Source organism: Bacillus rossius (genome assembly GCF_032445375.1).
Source record: "Bacillus rossius redtenbacheri isolate Brsri chromosome 9 unlocalized genomic scaffold, Brsri_v3 Brsri_v3_scf9_1, whole genome shotgun sequence".
In the NCBI taxonomy this organism is placed as follows: Eukaryota; Metazoa; Arthropoda; class Insecta; order Phasmatodea; family Bacillidae; genus Bacillus; species Bacillus rossius.
This window is the reverse complement of record NW_026962012.1, coordinates 22015233-22029583: the sequence shown is the minus strand read 5'-3', so window position 1 is coordinate 22029583 and position 14351 is coordinate 22015233. Positions and strand designations below refer to the sequence as shown.

General features: G+C 36.1%; 1 protein-coding gene across 1 annotated transcript in view; it reads right to left on the bottom strand.

Annotated features, from left to right (window-relative positions):
* LOC134542623 (protein vav) overlaps positions 1 to 14351 on the bottom strand; it is a 196101-nt gene that overhangs the window by 67004 nt on the left and 114746 nt on the right. Inside the window, exon 8 of the mRNA XM_063387022.1 lies at positions 6208 to 6324. Within this exon, the coding sequence (XP_063243092.1) occupies positions 6208 to 6324 (117 nt within the window). The remainder of the gene's footprint in view (positions 1 to 6207; positions 6325 to 14351) is intronic.

Below are 14351 nucleotides of genomic sequence, written 5' to 3'. Positions count from 1 at the left end.
AGTGCTTCTTTTATATTCCTCCAGTCCCTGAACACTTGTTCTGTTTCTGATGCACCAATAAGCTTAGACATGGAACTTGTATCTATATTTAGTGCAACCCATATTCGAGGACGACTCTTATGGTAAAAATGTACGATTTTTATGCTCAAAATTATAGGAGAATATACAGTGAAACCTCGTTAATAAAATACCGGTTATTTCAAAGTTCGCGTTTATTCGAACACTTTTAATTCCCCTTCAGACTGGGATAGCATATTTAATGTCAATCAATATGGTTAATACGAAATATTCGTTATTATGTATTACGAAGTAACCTCACGTCCGCTCACGTAGTGTACTATTGTTTTATTATCGGATAAACCGAATGAAATTTTAGAACAAGAATCGCACACTTTAATCACGTGCATGCAGCTTCACTATAATTCTGTTAACGGCAAATAATTTGTACGGTAAATGGTCTACTTCGAACAGCAAACATTTTACGACCACGTCTTGTTTTGTTAACAACCATATTTTTCATAGACAACGGAAAATAGTGCAGTGCTACAAACTGTAGAAAACGCACTAGAATGAACGCGGCTATTTAAAGGAAATTGCTTTTATTGAAATTAATACCTTGATTAGAAAAATATTTATTTGAAAGATAAATTTCCCATTTAAAGAATTTTACGCATTTTAAAAACAGAATACAAACAAGTAGAAGCCCACAATAACCTGAGAGTTACAATACAAAACCGTAACCACACGCCGCATGGGCTGTTCCAAGAACATGGCTCCCTTTACACCAATGAACTGCTCGCGTTAGCTGCTGCTGTTCCAACTGAATACCGCGTGGTGAACATGCTGTCATATGGGACTCATGGTGCATGATGTTGGGTTGGTCACTCTGACACTTTTTTTTATCTGTTTACTTTTGTTGAACTTACCAGCGTGCTGTAAAATGGCGAAGCGTAAACGGAACGAGTTATCTTTGTCAGCAAAAATGGAAATTTTAAGTAGCATCGACAATAGCGGTAAGTCTAACATGGAAATCGCGAAAGCCTTCAACATACCGTTGTCGACTCTCTCGACGATAGTGAGCAAGAGAGAAAAATTAGAAGCAGCGTGCGCGAGTGGTAGTTGTACAAAGGGAAAAAAACGTATGTGTGGTCCTCAACACAAGGAACTGGAAGATAAGCTACTGGAGTGGTTTCATCAGATGCGGGATGGTAACATACCCATGTCCGGGCCAATGATCCAACAAAAGGCAGATTATTTTGCACTGACACTGAAAATTGATGACTTTAAGTGCAGTAATGGATGGTTGCAGCGATTCAAGGAGCGAAATAATTTGGTTTATAAAGCTGTTTGTGGAGAGAGTGCAGCTGTGGACAAAGATGCTGCACTTGATTGGCTAGGTTCTGTGCAGCCAGTTTTGAATAAATATGCGCCACGCGACATATTTAACATGGACGAAACCAGAATTTTTTATAACTTGCTTCCAAACAAGACATGGGCCTTCAGAGGAGAATCTTGTCATGGTGGCAAACATAGCAAGGCACGAATCACTGTTTTGTTGTTCTGCAACCAGGATGGTAGCACAAAGCTGAAACCTTTAGTAATTTCAAAGTCAATGAAACCTAGATGTTTCAAGGGTATTGATACTGCTCGACTGCCCTGTGATTATGAAGCAAATGAAAATGCATGGGTAACGAGTAAATTGTTCCAGTCGTGGCTAATCCAGTTTGACAGGAAGATGGCAACTCTGAACAGAAATGTTCTTCTATTGTTAGATCGTTGTGCAGCACATACAGCTCATGGGCTACAGCTGAATAATGTCACACTGATGTTCCTGCCAGCAAATACAACCAGCTTCATGCAACCACTGAACCAGGGCATCATTGCCACAGTCAAGAGGTTCTACAGGACACGTCTAGTGAAGAACCTCATTAGGCAGCTTGAGCTACAGAAGTCTTCTCAGCCAAGGTGGAATGTGTTGGATGCAATGAGGAACATTTCAATGGCTTGGGACAGTGTATCAACAGCAACAATCCAAAACTGTTTTGCCAAAAGTCGGTTTGGCAAAACAGATGAAAGTCCCGAAGATGAAAGTTCAGACCTAGTGGAAGGCTGGGAAGAACTTCAGCAACATGGTGCTTCTGGCAACTTCAAAGATTATGTTCATGTTGATGATAATGTGTATACAAAAGCTGCACCACTGAATGAATGTGAAAGTGAGCTGGACAAAGTTGTTCCAGTTGTATGTGAAGAAGGAGAAGAAGAAGAGAGTGATGATGTGGATGACGACGTTCACGAACTTCCAAGCAGAAATGAAGCTTCTTCAGCATTAATTGTCTTGGAAAATGTTCTGGCTGCTAGTGATGTAGACACTGATGTCTTGTCTTCCTTCGACAAACTTTGCAGTGCAGTAAAGGACATTTATGCAACTAAAAAAGTGCAGAAAAAAATCAATGAATTTTTCAAGCCCCTTTAATCCTCTATTTGACTAATTTTCAAGTAAAAAATCAATACTTGATTTTGTTGATTATTATTAATGTGAGCATATTCACCTGTTAATACAAACCTCGTTTATACAAACTGCAAAATTTTAGGTCCCTTCAGGTTTGTATTAAAGAGGTTTCACTGTAGATGCAAACCATACGTAAGGGTGACCCATCTGCCGGTAAATAGGGTACTTTGTCAACAACACAATTATAGTTTTTGTATATTTATAAGCAAATAGTTTGTTTACTAATTTTATTTGGTTTCACTTTATTGTCCAACAGGTCTTTAGAAACAGTCAATCACTACAGAAGTTAGGGAAATTCGAGAGTAACGGTTATGGCACACTTTTAGGGGAACCATTTAAGTAGGGTTGTGCGAGAATGAGATTTAGGCCTCGAGAAATTTTCGAGAAAGAAAATATTTTTGTCACGAGAAACGAGACGAGAATGAGAAATTATTAAATAATCAAGATTTACTGTAGATATCACTTTCAAAATATATTGTTCTGTACATAAAACTGTTGTTTATCATATAGAATGACAATTTAGTTGCCTGGGAACAACAGACATGCACCACACGTTATGTAGGCCTACACTAAATTATAAATAAACATTCACTCACTTAGGTAAAAGTCTAGTAGCTAACATGTTAATTGTGATGATAAGCATGAACAAGAAATGATCTAAGAAGAAATAAAAATAACCTGTACTAATAATAACAATAATCATATCAATAAAAATAACAAATTATGATGAAAACAGCTTGAATTATTAAACACACTATTTTTACATCCTTTTTTTATTTTCATGGAGGAAAACAAGTTCTTGCACATGTTCTGTAGCAAGAAGTTGTCTCATGCAGCTCACAAAGTCCAACAATTATTGTCCTAGCTCTTTACAACATGCTGCCCATTCCATCAGTCTTCTTCAGTGCATCATTTAATGCTAACTGCAATTTATGTGCAAAACATTGAAGTTGAACAAGTTCTACACAGAACATTGACATACCAAGCTTTATGTTTCTACTATTATCTGTAACTACATATAGGGGTATTGCATCTTTTAGTTTGATAATGTTCCACTCTTGCAAGACTGAAGTAAATTTATCTGCAATGGTGTGACCTCCCGGAAATGACGACAACCAAGACAAAAAGTCTTGAGGGTAAAATCTTTGATAAAGTGGCATGTTACTGCCATGAACACATCATTGGCAAGGGAAGTCCACAAGTCACATGTGAAAGACATGGAAGCTACACTTGCCAATGCATCTTCCACTTGTTTGCTCACATTTTCTTTAACTTTAAGATACAAGCCGGGGACTACACTGCGTGAAAACGTAGTTCTGCTAGGTACTCTGTATAGAGGCTGTGCAGTACCAAGAACTTTTATGAAAGACATGTTCTCCACTGTGTTATAAGGTAACATGGCATCAGCCAGCCATTCCCAATTGAATTTGTGATGGCTGTAGCTTTCACATGAGTTGGTGACCATTTAAATGTATCCTCTATTTAAGCTGTTTGGGAACAGGTTCTCCCGATACACTAGAAAATCTAGGCTGTTAATTTTTGTTTCTGTAGGTCATCAAATTCATTTTTTATGGCAGAGTGCTATGAAAGATGTCTCAGTAGACCTGATGTATTTCCGGACTTCATTTTGTTAACTTTTCTACAAATGTTACACGTTCCCGTTGACTTATCACCACTTTTTGTGTAATACTGCCACACTGATATGTCCACATCTTCCATTTTACCGTAAAATCAAAGTTTAATTTGACAACAAAGTTTACTTCAGTTAAACTGTTACATTCCCGCAACACTTTTTTTTCCACTTGATTACGCCGCAGTTGGACATAAAGCAGTATTAGGAAATTATTCTCATATTCCTAATAACATTTTACAGGCGTCACATTATTTATTCATACCCGCAGAGTAGCTCGCCTAAACGGGAAACTCTAGTACTCTAATGAAAACAAAGTAATTGATACTAGGGAGATTATGGCCGGATTCATTACTTGTGATGTCTTACGACTGAGTGAAACAAAGGTGGAAAAGGAAATGGGATGAACATACTATTTATTCTGCCTTTTCAACGGGTTTGAACACACACAATCACATAATTTTACGTAATAAAAAGGGCGTGAATTGTTCTGCGTGTTTAATCCATTCCTTTCCATTCCAATCCATTTAACAAAAACATGACATGCGCAATATTTTATTGGAAATGAAATAAGAAACAGAACAGCGAAGCAGACTCGGTCTGGCAGCATGACCACCATTCCCTTTTGTTCGTTAAAAAGTAAATTTTGTATTTTGCCGTAATAATCAACATTTCAGTATGCTATTAAACATTACCGAACAAAATATTATGACTAAATTTAAGGTAATGCTTTTAATAACTTCACCGTAATAACGTGTATGTAAACAAAACCAATTTTGTAGGTTAGGTTCGAACGTATTTTATTATGTATTAAGCTTACTTAATTTAAAAATTAAATACAACCGTTTTTCTTTCAGGATAAATTTGAATTTCATATGACAGTTTTTATTCACAGCTTCGGTTATTGATATGGTTTTGAATGGTTGACTATCGGCCAGTCTAATATCTCTTAATGATTGCATCATGTTTGCTTTGTGTTCCGCCAAATCATTTTTCGTCCAAACAGGCAGACGCGTTTGGTATTTTTAAAACATTTAAAATAAAATAATGGCAGTGTGTGTGTGTAATGTTCAACATATAAGAATATAACTATCAATATCAAATTTAGTTTTCATACCAAATTGAGTTGTTACCGGTACCAAAAAAAATTCTAGTTTTTTTTTGAGAAATTATTTTTCTCACTCGCTGTTCGAGAATGCAATATTTCTCAAAATTTTTCTCGAGGTTCGAGATCTCGCACAACACTACATTTAAGCAGTTTCTGGAGTGATGCTAGGAAATGATGCTAACCAAGGTAAATGTTTTGTTTTGTGCCACCTTGCCTGGTGGTAGCAGAATTGGGTCATCATTAGGCTTATAAACCTTTTTGGGTAAGAACCACATTCCACAGTTCCTTGAATGTCGTTAAATTGTAAAAGTACTTTTAAACCTTTATATGCATACACCATTACTGGTTGTCACTAAATGTCACAGATAAATCACCATCTCAAAGAAAAAACCAGCCAAACTCAGCCAATCTCAAATGTTAATTGCATAACCAGCACCGAGAACTCTGTAGAAGGAATCAGTCGTAAAAAATATCAAGCCCGGCTGAACACAGTGGATTGACAACGTTGAGAGAGTTGTAAACAAACAGATAATTAATACAGACAAAAAACAATTTTGGCCAACACAGCAAGCAACAAAATAATGAACCCAACTATGATACAAAACAGATATTCTGGCCAACATGACAATGGTAGAGATGAACACAGAATTCTCTGTGCTGTCTATGATTTATACATTCGACATTGGCTGATATGGCTTGTTTTTCTGTGTGTTGTTGATTTAACTTACTTGTCTATTCTTGTGACATACAGTAAAAATAAAGAAAGGCATAGAAATGTTTTAGATCAAATTTCTCCATTGCATTATTCATTCAAAAACCTGTAATATTAGAGTATGTCTTTCTTCCAAAGTAATAATTCATTCACGTTCAAGCATCCATGATGCACTGACTCACACAGTGTTACCACTCTCCTAATAGTCCAAAACAAATAGTTCAAAACAACCCAAACAACAATAATACCTGTATCTTCCTCATTATATCCAATGTATCACTGTCCCGTTTCACTTCGTTAATAAACTGAGCTACATCCACCATTGCTTCTTTGGCTCTCTCCAAACCACGATAATCTTCATGAGTCTGAAACATCAATAGCCATTTATTTTTTTTTAATTTGTAAAATGCATACCAATGGTACAAAACTCAAGTACTAGACACAAAAAATATACAAAGACACAACATATACAAAAGGACAACACAAAAGAGACAAAATGCATAAATACATTAATTAGCTATACAAAAATTTTTTTACACAAAACTAAACATTTACAGATAAGATTACAACCAAAAAGTAACTGCCAAGAACAAAAACAGAATAATAAATAATAACAAAGAAGAATTAATAGGCTACTTAACTAAATGGCATGTTTTGTTTATTAAAGTTTGTGAATAATCTATAAATTAGGTCAATGTTCTTATGGAGGGTATACAAGGAAGATTGCAATTGACTACGTACTTAATTGAGGGACATGTAAACCAGTATCGTCAAGTATATAATTGCATTTGAATTTGTGATTACATTTTTTTTGATGAAAATAGCATCTAATTTAGTTCTTTGTTCAGAAAGGAAAATCAAAGATGGATTGAAAATTCTTAAAATTAATTATTTTACTCTGTATAAATTCAATTTTATTACTATCAGTAGTATTGATATTATTTCAGATGATTGAGCAATATTTCAGTTTTAGTTCAGATTAATGTAAAATAAAGTGAAAGGACTGTATCAGAATTAATGGCATAAAAAGTGATAAATTTAATAAGGGCAAGGTTCTATGAGAAGAATATAAAAAAATCTTCATGTTTATGAAAATACAATTTAGAATCTAAAGAGATTCCAAAAACTTTGATACTGGATAGTTTACAAATTATAAAATTATCTAATTTTTGAACATAATTGACAGGATAAAGTTTTCTAGTAAAAATTTTTTTTTTTAAATAGGTATTGAAATTGCACCAGTTGCTAACATAAATAATATCATTTTGGTGTAATAAACAGTCATTTAGTGTGTTTATTTTCTTAAATATTTTAAGATAGTCTGCAAAAAGAACATCAGAAGAGTGGATAATTCATTAATAAAGACGTTAAAGAGTACTGGTGATAGTGCCACCCAGAGGAACACCAGAGCTTGCAGTAAATAAAGAAGAATGATGATTACTATTAGATACACCAATCCCTCACTTAGCACATCTTCAGATTGCACGAATTCATTTAGCGCGATGCTAATTTTACTGCCCCAGTCTTGAACAGCACATCTGTAAATTTCAGTTAGCGCAAAATCTCCGCAGGCAAAAAATAAAAAAAAGTCGGGTATGACGCCAAGAAGTCTGTTTCAACTTCTGTAAACAACAGATGTGCCGTGGCATACAGTTAGCCAAACAAGGAGGGAAGAGCATGCACAGGTCTGTCTACGCTATTGGCTGTTGTACGAACATCAGCTATCGCAAGTTAAATTGCGTCTATGGAGTGTAAAGGACCAAATGTTTTTACGTCCGCGCGTATGCCGCCGTGCTGTACCGTTGTCGCCTGACCACAGACCGGGCCGTGAACTCAGTCTAGCCAGTGGCAGGGAACTCTCACTCGTCTGCCGGTAACTGTACGTACGCAAGCACCTGCAATTGGAATCATAGTGGAATAATGGCTTCCAAGTGAGAGAATAATGCATCACGTTCCAGTATTTGAGACAAAAGTAGAAGTATTATGGCGTGCAGATTGTCATGAAGGCCACACTTATGTTGGTTGCACTTTAGTTCTAAGCAAGTCAACTGTGCGCACAATCATACGAAATAAGGACTATATCAAAAGTTTGTATAAGTCTGATGCTGTTGGTTGTACTAGCGGGAATATATTTGACATTAGATACTGGAACAGAAATGAACAGATGATTCACATGGAAAAGGTTGTTAAATGAAAAATGAATGTTGCTAGATCGAAATAGCAAGTACCAGCCTGACCCCAATTTATGACTTCAATGTAAATTGTTTTTAGGAATGTAATTAAATTAGTGGATGAAGACATTCCCGGTATAAAATCATGTTGATAACTTGATAGTTTATTACCCAGTTCAAAATTATTTTTTTTTTTTAATTTTCTAAAAACCATTGATTAAAAGAAATTTAATGATAATTACAAACAGGTAATTTATTTTATTTATTTACATTTGTAACAAGCATATGAACACCTTTAAAAAGGATACAAGGATATGCACGATCTACATCTACAAAAAACAACACATACATAATAAAGCAAAACATAAAATAAAACAGACAATAACACAAAAACATAAAAAAAAAAGAAGGAAAAAGAACATAATACAGGAAACAACTTATACAAGGAAGAACTTATACAGGATACAACTTATAATATAATATGAAATTCATAATCATCTAAGAATTAATACAGAACATAAGGAAATATTTGATAAATGATTGAGAAACAAAACAGACACGAAAATATTAGTCTTTACTTATTGGATTCAAAAGGATCATATTAGTTATTATGTGTTAATTAACATAAAAGTGCTAGTTCGAATAAATATAAGCTTAGTTATAGTTATGTATAGTACATTAATATTAACATAGTTTTCACATAATAAATTATTAAAAAAAATAAAATACAATTGTTACGGGAGTCAAATAAAGACCAGCAAATAATTAAATTTGTGGTTCAGCAAAGATTACATAGAATACAATTAACAAATTAAGTTTATAAAAATGAGAATATAATCAGATTAGCGATATAATGTAAGTAACACAAGACAAATCTTTTTTAACAAATTTTTTGTCAGTATTAGGATGCAAAAAAAAATTGAAATTAAATTTGGTGATAAGTCTTTAAGTTAGATCATAAGTATTAGAAAGTGTACTTAAAAAAGGTGAGTTAAGGCTATTAAAAGAAAAAAAATTAATGTCAGTAACTTTTAACATGTAAGGACATATAAAATTAGAATTATAAGTTATAAACAAATATAGCATCTAAAATCTTTCTTCTAGTTGATAAAGAACTTATAATGGATTTTAGATCAATGTTATTGCAGTTATTTAATTTTTTGTTAATGAAGTTGGATAATATTAATTGAACCCTAGCCAACTTTTCACTATCTGTATTGTTGATGGTGTTCAATATTATACATGCATATTCAAGTTTGCATATTCTTAATGCTGTGAAGAGAGAGAGGACAGAGTCAATATTCAATGTTTTGAAGATAATAAATTTAACGAGACCAAGGGTTTTATTAGAGTATGAGATAAGGTAGGTATTCAATATGATGGAAAAATAATTTTTGGTCAAGTCACATGCTTAAGTTTTTGACGTGTTGAGGTTTTGTGAAAGATAAGTTATCAAGTTTATAATCATACTGAATAGTAAAGATTTTTCTGGAGAAGGTAATGATATAAGTTTTATTCTTGCTAAATTGAATCAAGTTTGTTCTGCACCAATTGACAATTTCTGTAATATCACACTGGAGAAGGTAGCTATCATGATAAGAAGATATTTTTCTATATATTTTTAAATCATCGGCAGTGTGTGTGCCTGTGGGAGTCTTTAAGCCTGAAATTATGTCATCAATATACGTGTTGAAAAGTAGAGGGGATGAGCCACCTGGAGGGACACAGGTGTAGCGAAGTGAAAATATGAGTTTATATTTTGTATTGTAACGTAAAAATTCCTGTTGCTTAGGTAACTAGTTAACCAGGTTATGTATTTAATGTTTTGATACTCCATAAAACTAGACTAATTGATGTATTAGCCAATTCCAAAATTCTTTAGGGATTTTGTTTGATTTTGTTGTTGAAATTAGAGAGCCAATTGATTTTATCTCTACATAAGAGTGATTTAGATTCATTACGATATTCTGAAAATAAAGAATAGAAATGAGGATTAAAATTGAATTAGTATAGTTTATATTTTGTTTTTAATTTAGTTACTTTGATTTGTTCTAAGTTTAGTTCACTTAAAATATAATTGACAAGTTCATGCTCTTGGACAGTTGGGTCAAATCTTGTCACACAGAGTGCTTTTGTTCTTCTAGAAGTGGGTTTGAGTAACATTTTGAGTGTGATGATGAAACATATTCCTACTTTAATAGGGGTTTTCTTCTTATCGTTTGTATGTTTGGTTGCACTGGTTTCTCTTGGTTTGGACTTGCGTTGTGTTCCACCAAAGTAAAGGTTTCACTGTCAACACCTCAGTCTTTGTCATTTGGGATGCTGCACGATTCCGGCTGACCTGTAAGTAGGTCACGCGGCTGACGACAGTTATCTGTGTCGCTTGGTGAGCCACATGGTCTGCTGCCTTGTAGTTCGATGATTTATTTTAACACTTGGCGATAGGTTGTTTCGTGATCTTTGGTTGAATATAATTGTTCCTTGATTTGAGTTAATTCATACTTAATACCAGCAGTTTATACTCTAGAATCTTTAAGTAATGTTTTAAGCGCAAGATTCTCAGATTTCAGTCGCCTATCTTTACAAGTAGAAAGTTGACAAGCTTAACTAAATCATCCATAACTACAGGATCCGAGATTGCCGATTAGACACTTAACACCTCACACGTAAGTTGATCATATAATCCCGTCGGTTTAGCGGGAGTTATTTTGTCCGAGACCTAAACATGATCTGATTAGCTATGACTATTAGATATACAATCATCACTTAGGCTAGAAGGAAACCCCAAAAAGTCAGATTGATTCATTAATGATGTCTAATACTGAAATGTTCACTGAAATAACGTAAAATAACACCAAGTAAACATTGAAAAACACAGAGCACATTTGTACACGTCTGTCCGCATTGAACACATGACGGCAAACCACACATGGCGGCGATGAACCATTTTAGAGTTATTGTTGAGAGGAAAATGTTTTGCAATTTACCATTTTGACGTTGACCGGGGGTACGCCCACCCTAAGCCAAATGTGACTCATGTCTCTCCGGCCCCTCCCCTCCCAACGTCTCACTGTTTCGAACCTCCCGCCATCAGGAACTAGTGTGTGTGTGCGTGTGTTTGTATGCCCTGCAAGAGGCAAGTAGAGTCAGTACCACACACCCCTAAATTAATATTTTAATTAATATTATTTGTAAATTTATTTATGTAATTATAACCCATAGTGTTTTGTTTTCTTTTAGCTTCAGTAAGGACGGAGAAGCACCCTATGCGGCCGTTGCTAGAACTAGCCTCGGCGCGGGCCTCTTCCATTTAAACTTAAATAAATATTAAGCAGTTTTTTAATTAATTTTAATCAGGGTAACATGTATAATTTTTAGGTAACTAGTTCTAAAGGGTTTGTTCTGTTATGTGTTCTCTTACACATTATTCTGCTACTGACGGTAAAGAGGAAGCTTCCTGCCGCCATGAAACCCTGGCAACAGCAGTCTCTCTCGACCGCCACCCGGAGTAGGACGTAGTCACTACACCTCGTGGACTTCAACTGTTGCATCTCTGATCCATTAACTTCCGTCTGGTATTATTTAATTCTGGAACTTTTGAATATGGTTCGGGTCCTACTCCGGGAGGTAGACTATTTTATTAATCATTTAAGTTCCTAGGCGGACATTTCGAACCGGGCGACGTATATAACTGCTAGGCAAGGACTGGGGTGTCCTGGGCTCACCTTAAGCTGATTTCTTTGATGTTGGCATTTGGTAACTGTGTTATTTCAAGATGAGAGTGTGATTCGGGTGTAGAGTGCAGAGACAATAAAACCTGTGCAAACGGTGACACGTGTTCTTCTCTACGCCGAGGCTGAGGCGTGTGGGCCGCCTGGAGAGCCCAGACAACCATCCCTCGGTAAGATTACAGCGTGCCCGACGCTTAGAGCGGGCTGGCTGTATTAGAGAGGGTTGCGAGCCTCGTCGCACTTGGGCGATGTCACGGGGATGGAGAGGGGATGGACGGGTCCACGTGCCCTTAAACCACATGGTGGCGCCCATAGCCGGTAGACTATCACAACGCGGAACTCTTTCAACCCCTGTGCGACAGCAATTTATAAAGAAAAACTTGAGATTTGAGACTAGTATTATATGTGTGTTTCAAAAGAGGAGCAAGTGGGAACAGCCTCCCAAAATAAAATTTGGTATCCCATCAGGACCAACTGATCTTGAGGATTTTAATGCTTTAATACCCCATGAAAGAAGACTTTCAGTGATAACAGAAGGATTAATTATATCAAAACATGAATCATTAAAATAACTTGATTAGTATAGCTAAAAGGTACATATACACTTGAAAAATACAAAGCAAAAAATTTGATAGCACCATAGGGTCAATGTAAGTTATACCATTAGTTTTTAGTTATATTTGTCCGGAGAATGTTTTTCACTAACTTAACATAATGTTACGATTTACTGCGGGTTCGTAAAGGATAGCCCAGATAAAAGATTTTTATCACACACAGTTTTATTTATTGCCACTATTTACATCACTAGCTAATAATATAAAAATGCCAATTAATCAATTGCACTCAAAAAAAAATGTTGCCTCCTCCAGTCACTTGCTTCTCACAATCCACACGCCTCGCTGGGCCGCGCCTCTGGTGCAACTCTCGCCGCAGCACCCCTCATGGTCCTCCGTCGCAGGACTCCGTCGCCGCACTCCGCCGCCGCCGTCGCACTTCCCCTTCGCCGAGATCCCACTCGACGCCTCGCTCGGAACTTCACTCGGGACTCCGCCGCGCCCGTGACTCTATCGCCCGGAAACTCCGCCGCAGGAAAACTCAGCCGCGGGAAAACTCCCGACTCCACTGAACTCACTTACTCATTGCCCTGGAACCTTCGTCCAAGGACTTCGCCACTCTGCCGCACCCGCGGCACTATCGCCCGGAAACTCCGCCGCGGAAGAACTCCCGACTGAACACTCCGAACTGACTCTCCGCCCTTACGTCCTCGGGCATATATATAGGCCCCGGCACAATTCCAGAACTCACGAGAGCGGCCGGGGCCAGTCGCGTCATTGCGAGCTCTCCTGATGGCAGAAATATCTCGAAAACACGTGTCGGCGGCTTGCGTAACTCCGCAGCTGGCAGGTTTCGGATGTCAAACTATCCGTGCCGCGCAGGGGGAGCGGAGGGCTGGAGGGAGATAAAGCGGCGACCCAGGTGCGCACGGCACATCTCATGTTACGGCAGCTGCCAGCCAGCTCTGCACCTGCACATGTCGTGGTCTTGCTCACATTCGTAAAAATAATGTAAAAATTTTTTTTTTATTACATTAATATTATTAAGTACTACACTTGTTTACAAAAATGTTTCTGTGATTTGAAGACATTGATTAAGTCAACAGAATACCAAGATAGATTTAGATGGATACTTTTTTTATATAAAATAGGAAAAAATTTAATGTTTTTATTAAAACAATTGTCAAGTTAATCAACAAGAATATTGACTGTGTTACAATTGATGCTTTCATCACTCTGTCCTGTTTCCTGCTGTGTGTAGATGCTTTTGTTACTCTGTCCTGTGCTTCTCCTTCTGTGTACAGGGTGTCTTCAGACTCTGAGGAAATTATTTTAGTGACCTTTTGGGGACCTTTTAGGGACCCTTTAGCAAAATATTTTGTGTAACTTTTTGGGTTTAAACTGCATCAACAATACATTTTACTTACGATTTATATATATATATATATATATATAAACTTATAAGTAAAACATTTTTAGTATTTATGCATAAATTTATGGGTTAAATAAAATTTATCTTACCTTATTAAACTTGGTATTTTCAATTGCAGGTAGAAACTATTCCAGTCTATATTTAGTTATATAATTAACACAATCAGTAAACAAAGTCAATGTACACTATGTTTAACAAATATTCAAAATAGTTTACAAAACGATATTGAAACCCTTAAATAATTTGCACAGTAAAATGAAATAACTGTTAAACATAAGGATGCTTGGAACCACGTTTCGCAGTCCATCCAATATTTAATAAATAAAATTTGATAACTTATGTATTTACATGAGAGAAGTGTTTTAAGCCTGTTTTTTTTAAAGCCTGTATTCTCTCTTCAAAAATTTTCACCTCTTCCTTATGTTGTTCCAGTATTCTTAAGGCTCTCTTCTTTGCTTTTGCAGCTTCGTCTTTCTTTAAGCTCTTCTCTCTCAAAGCTTCTTG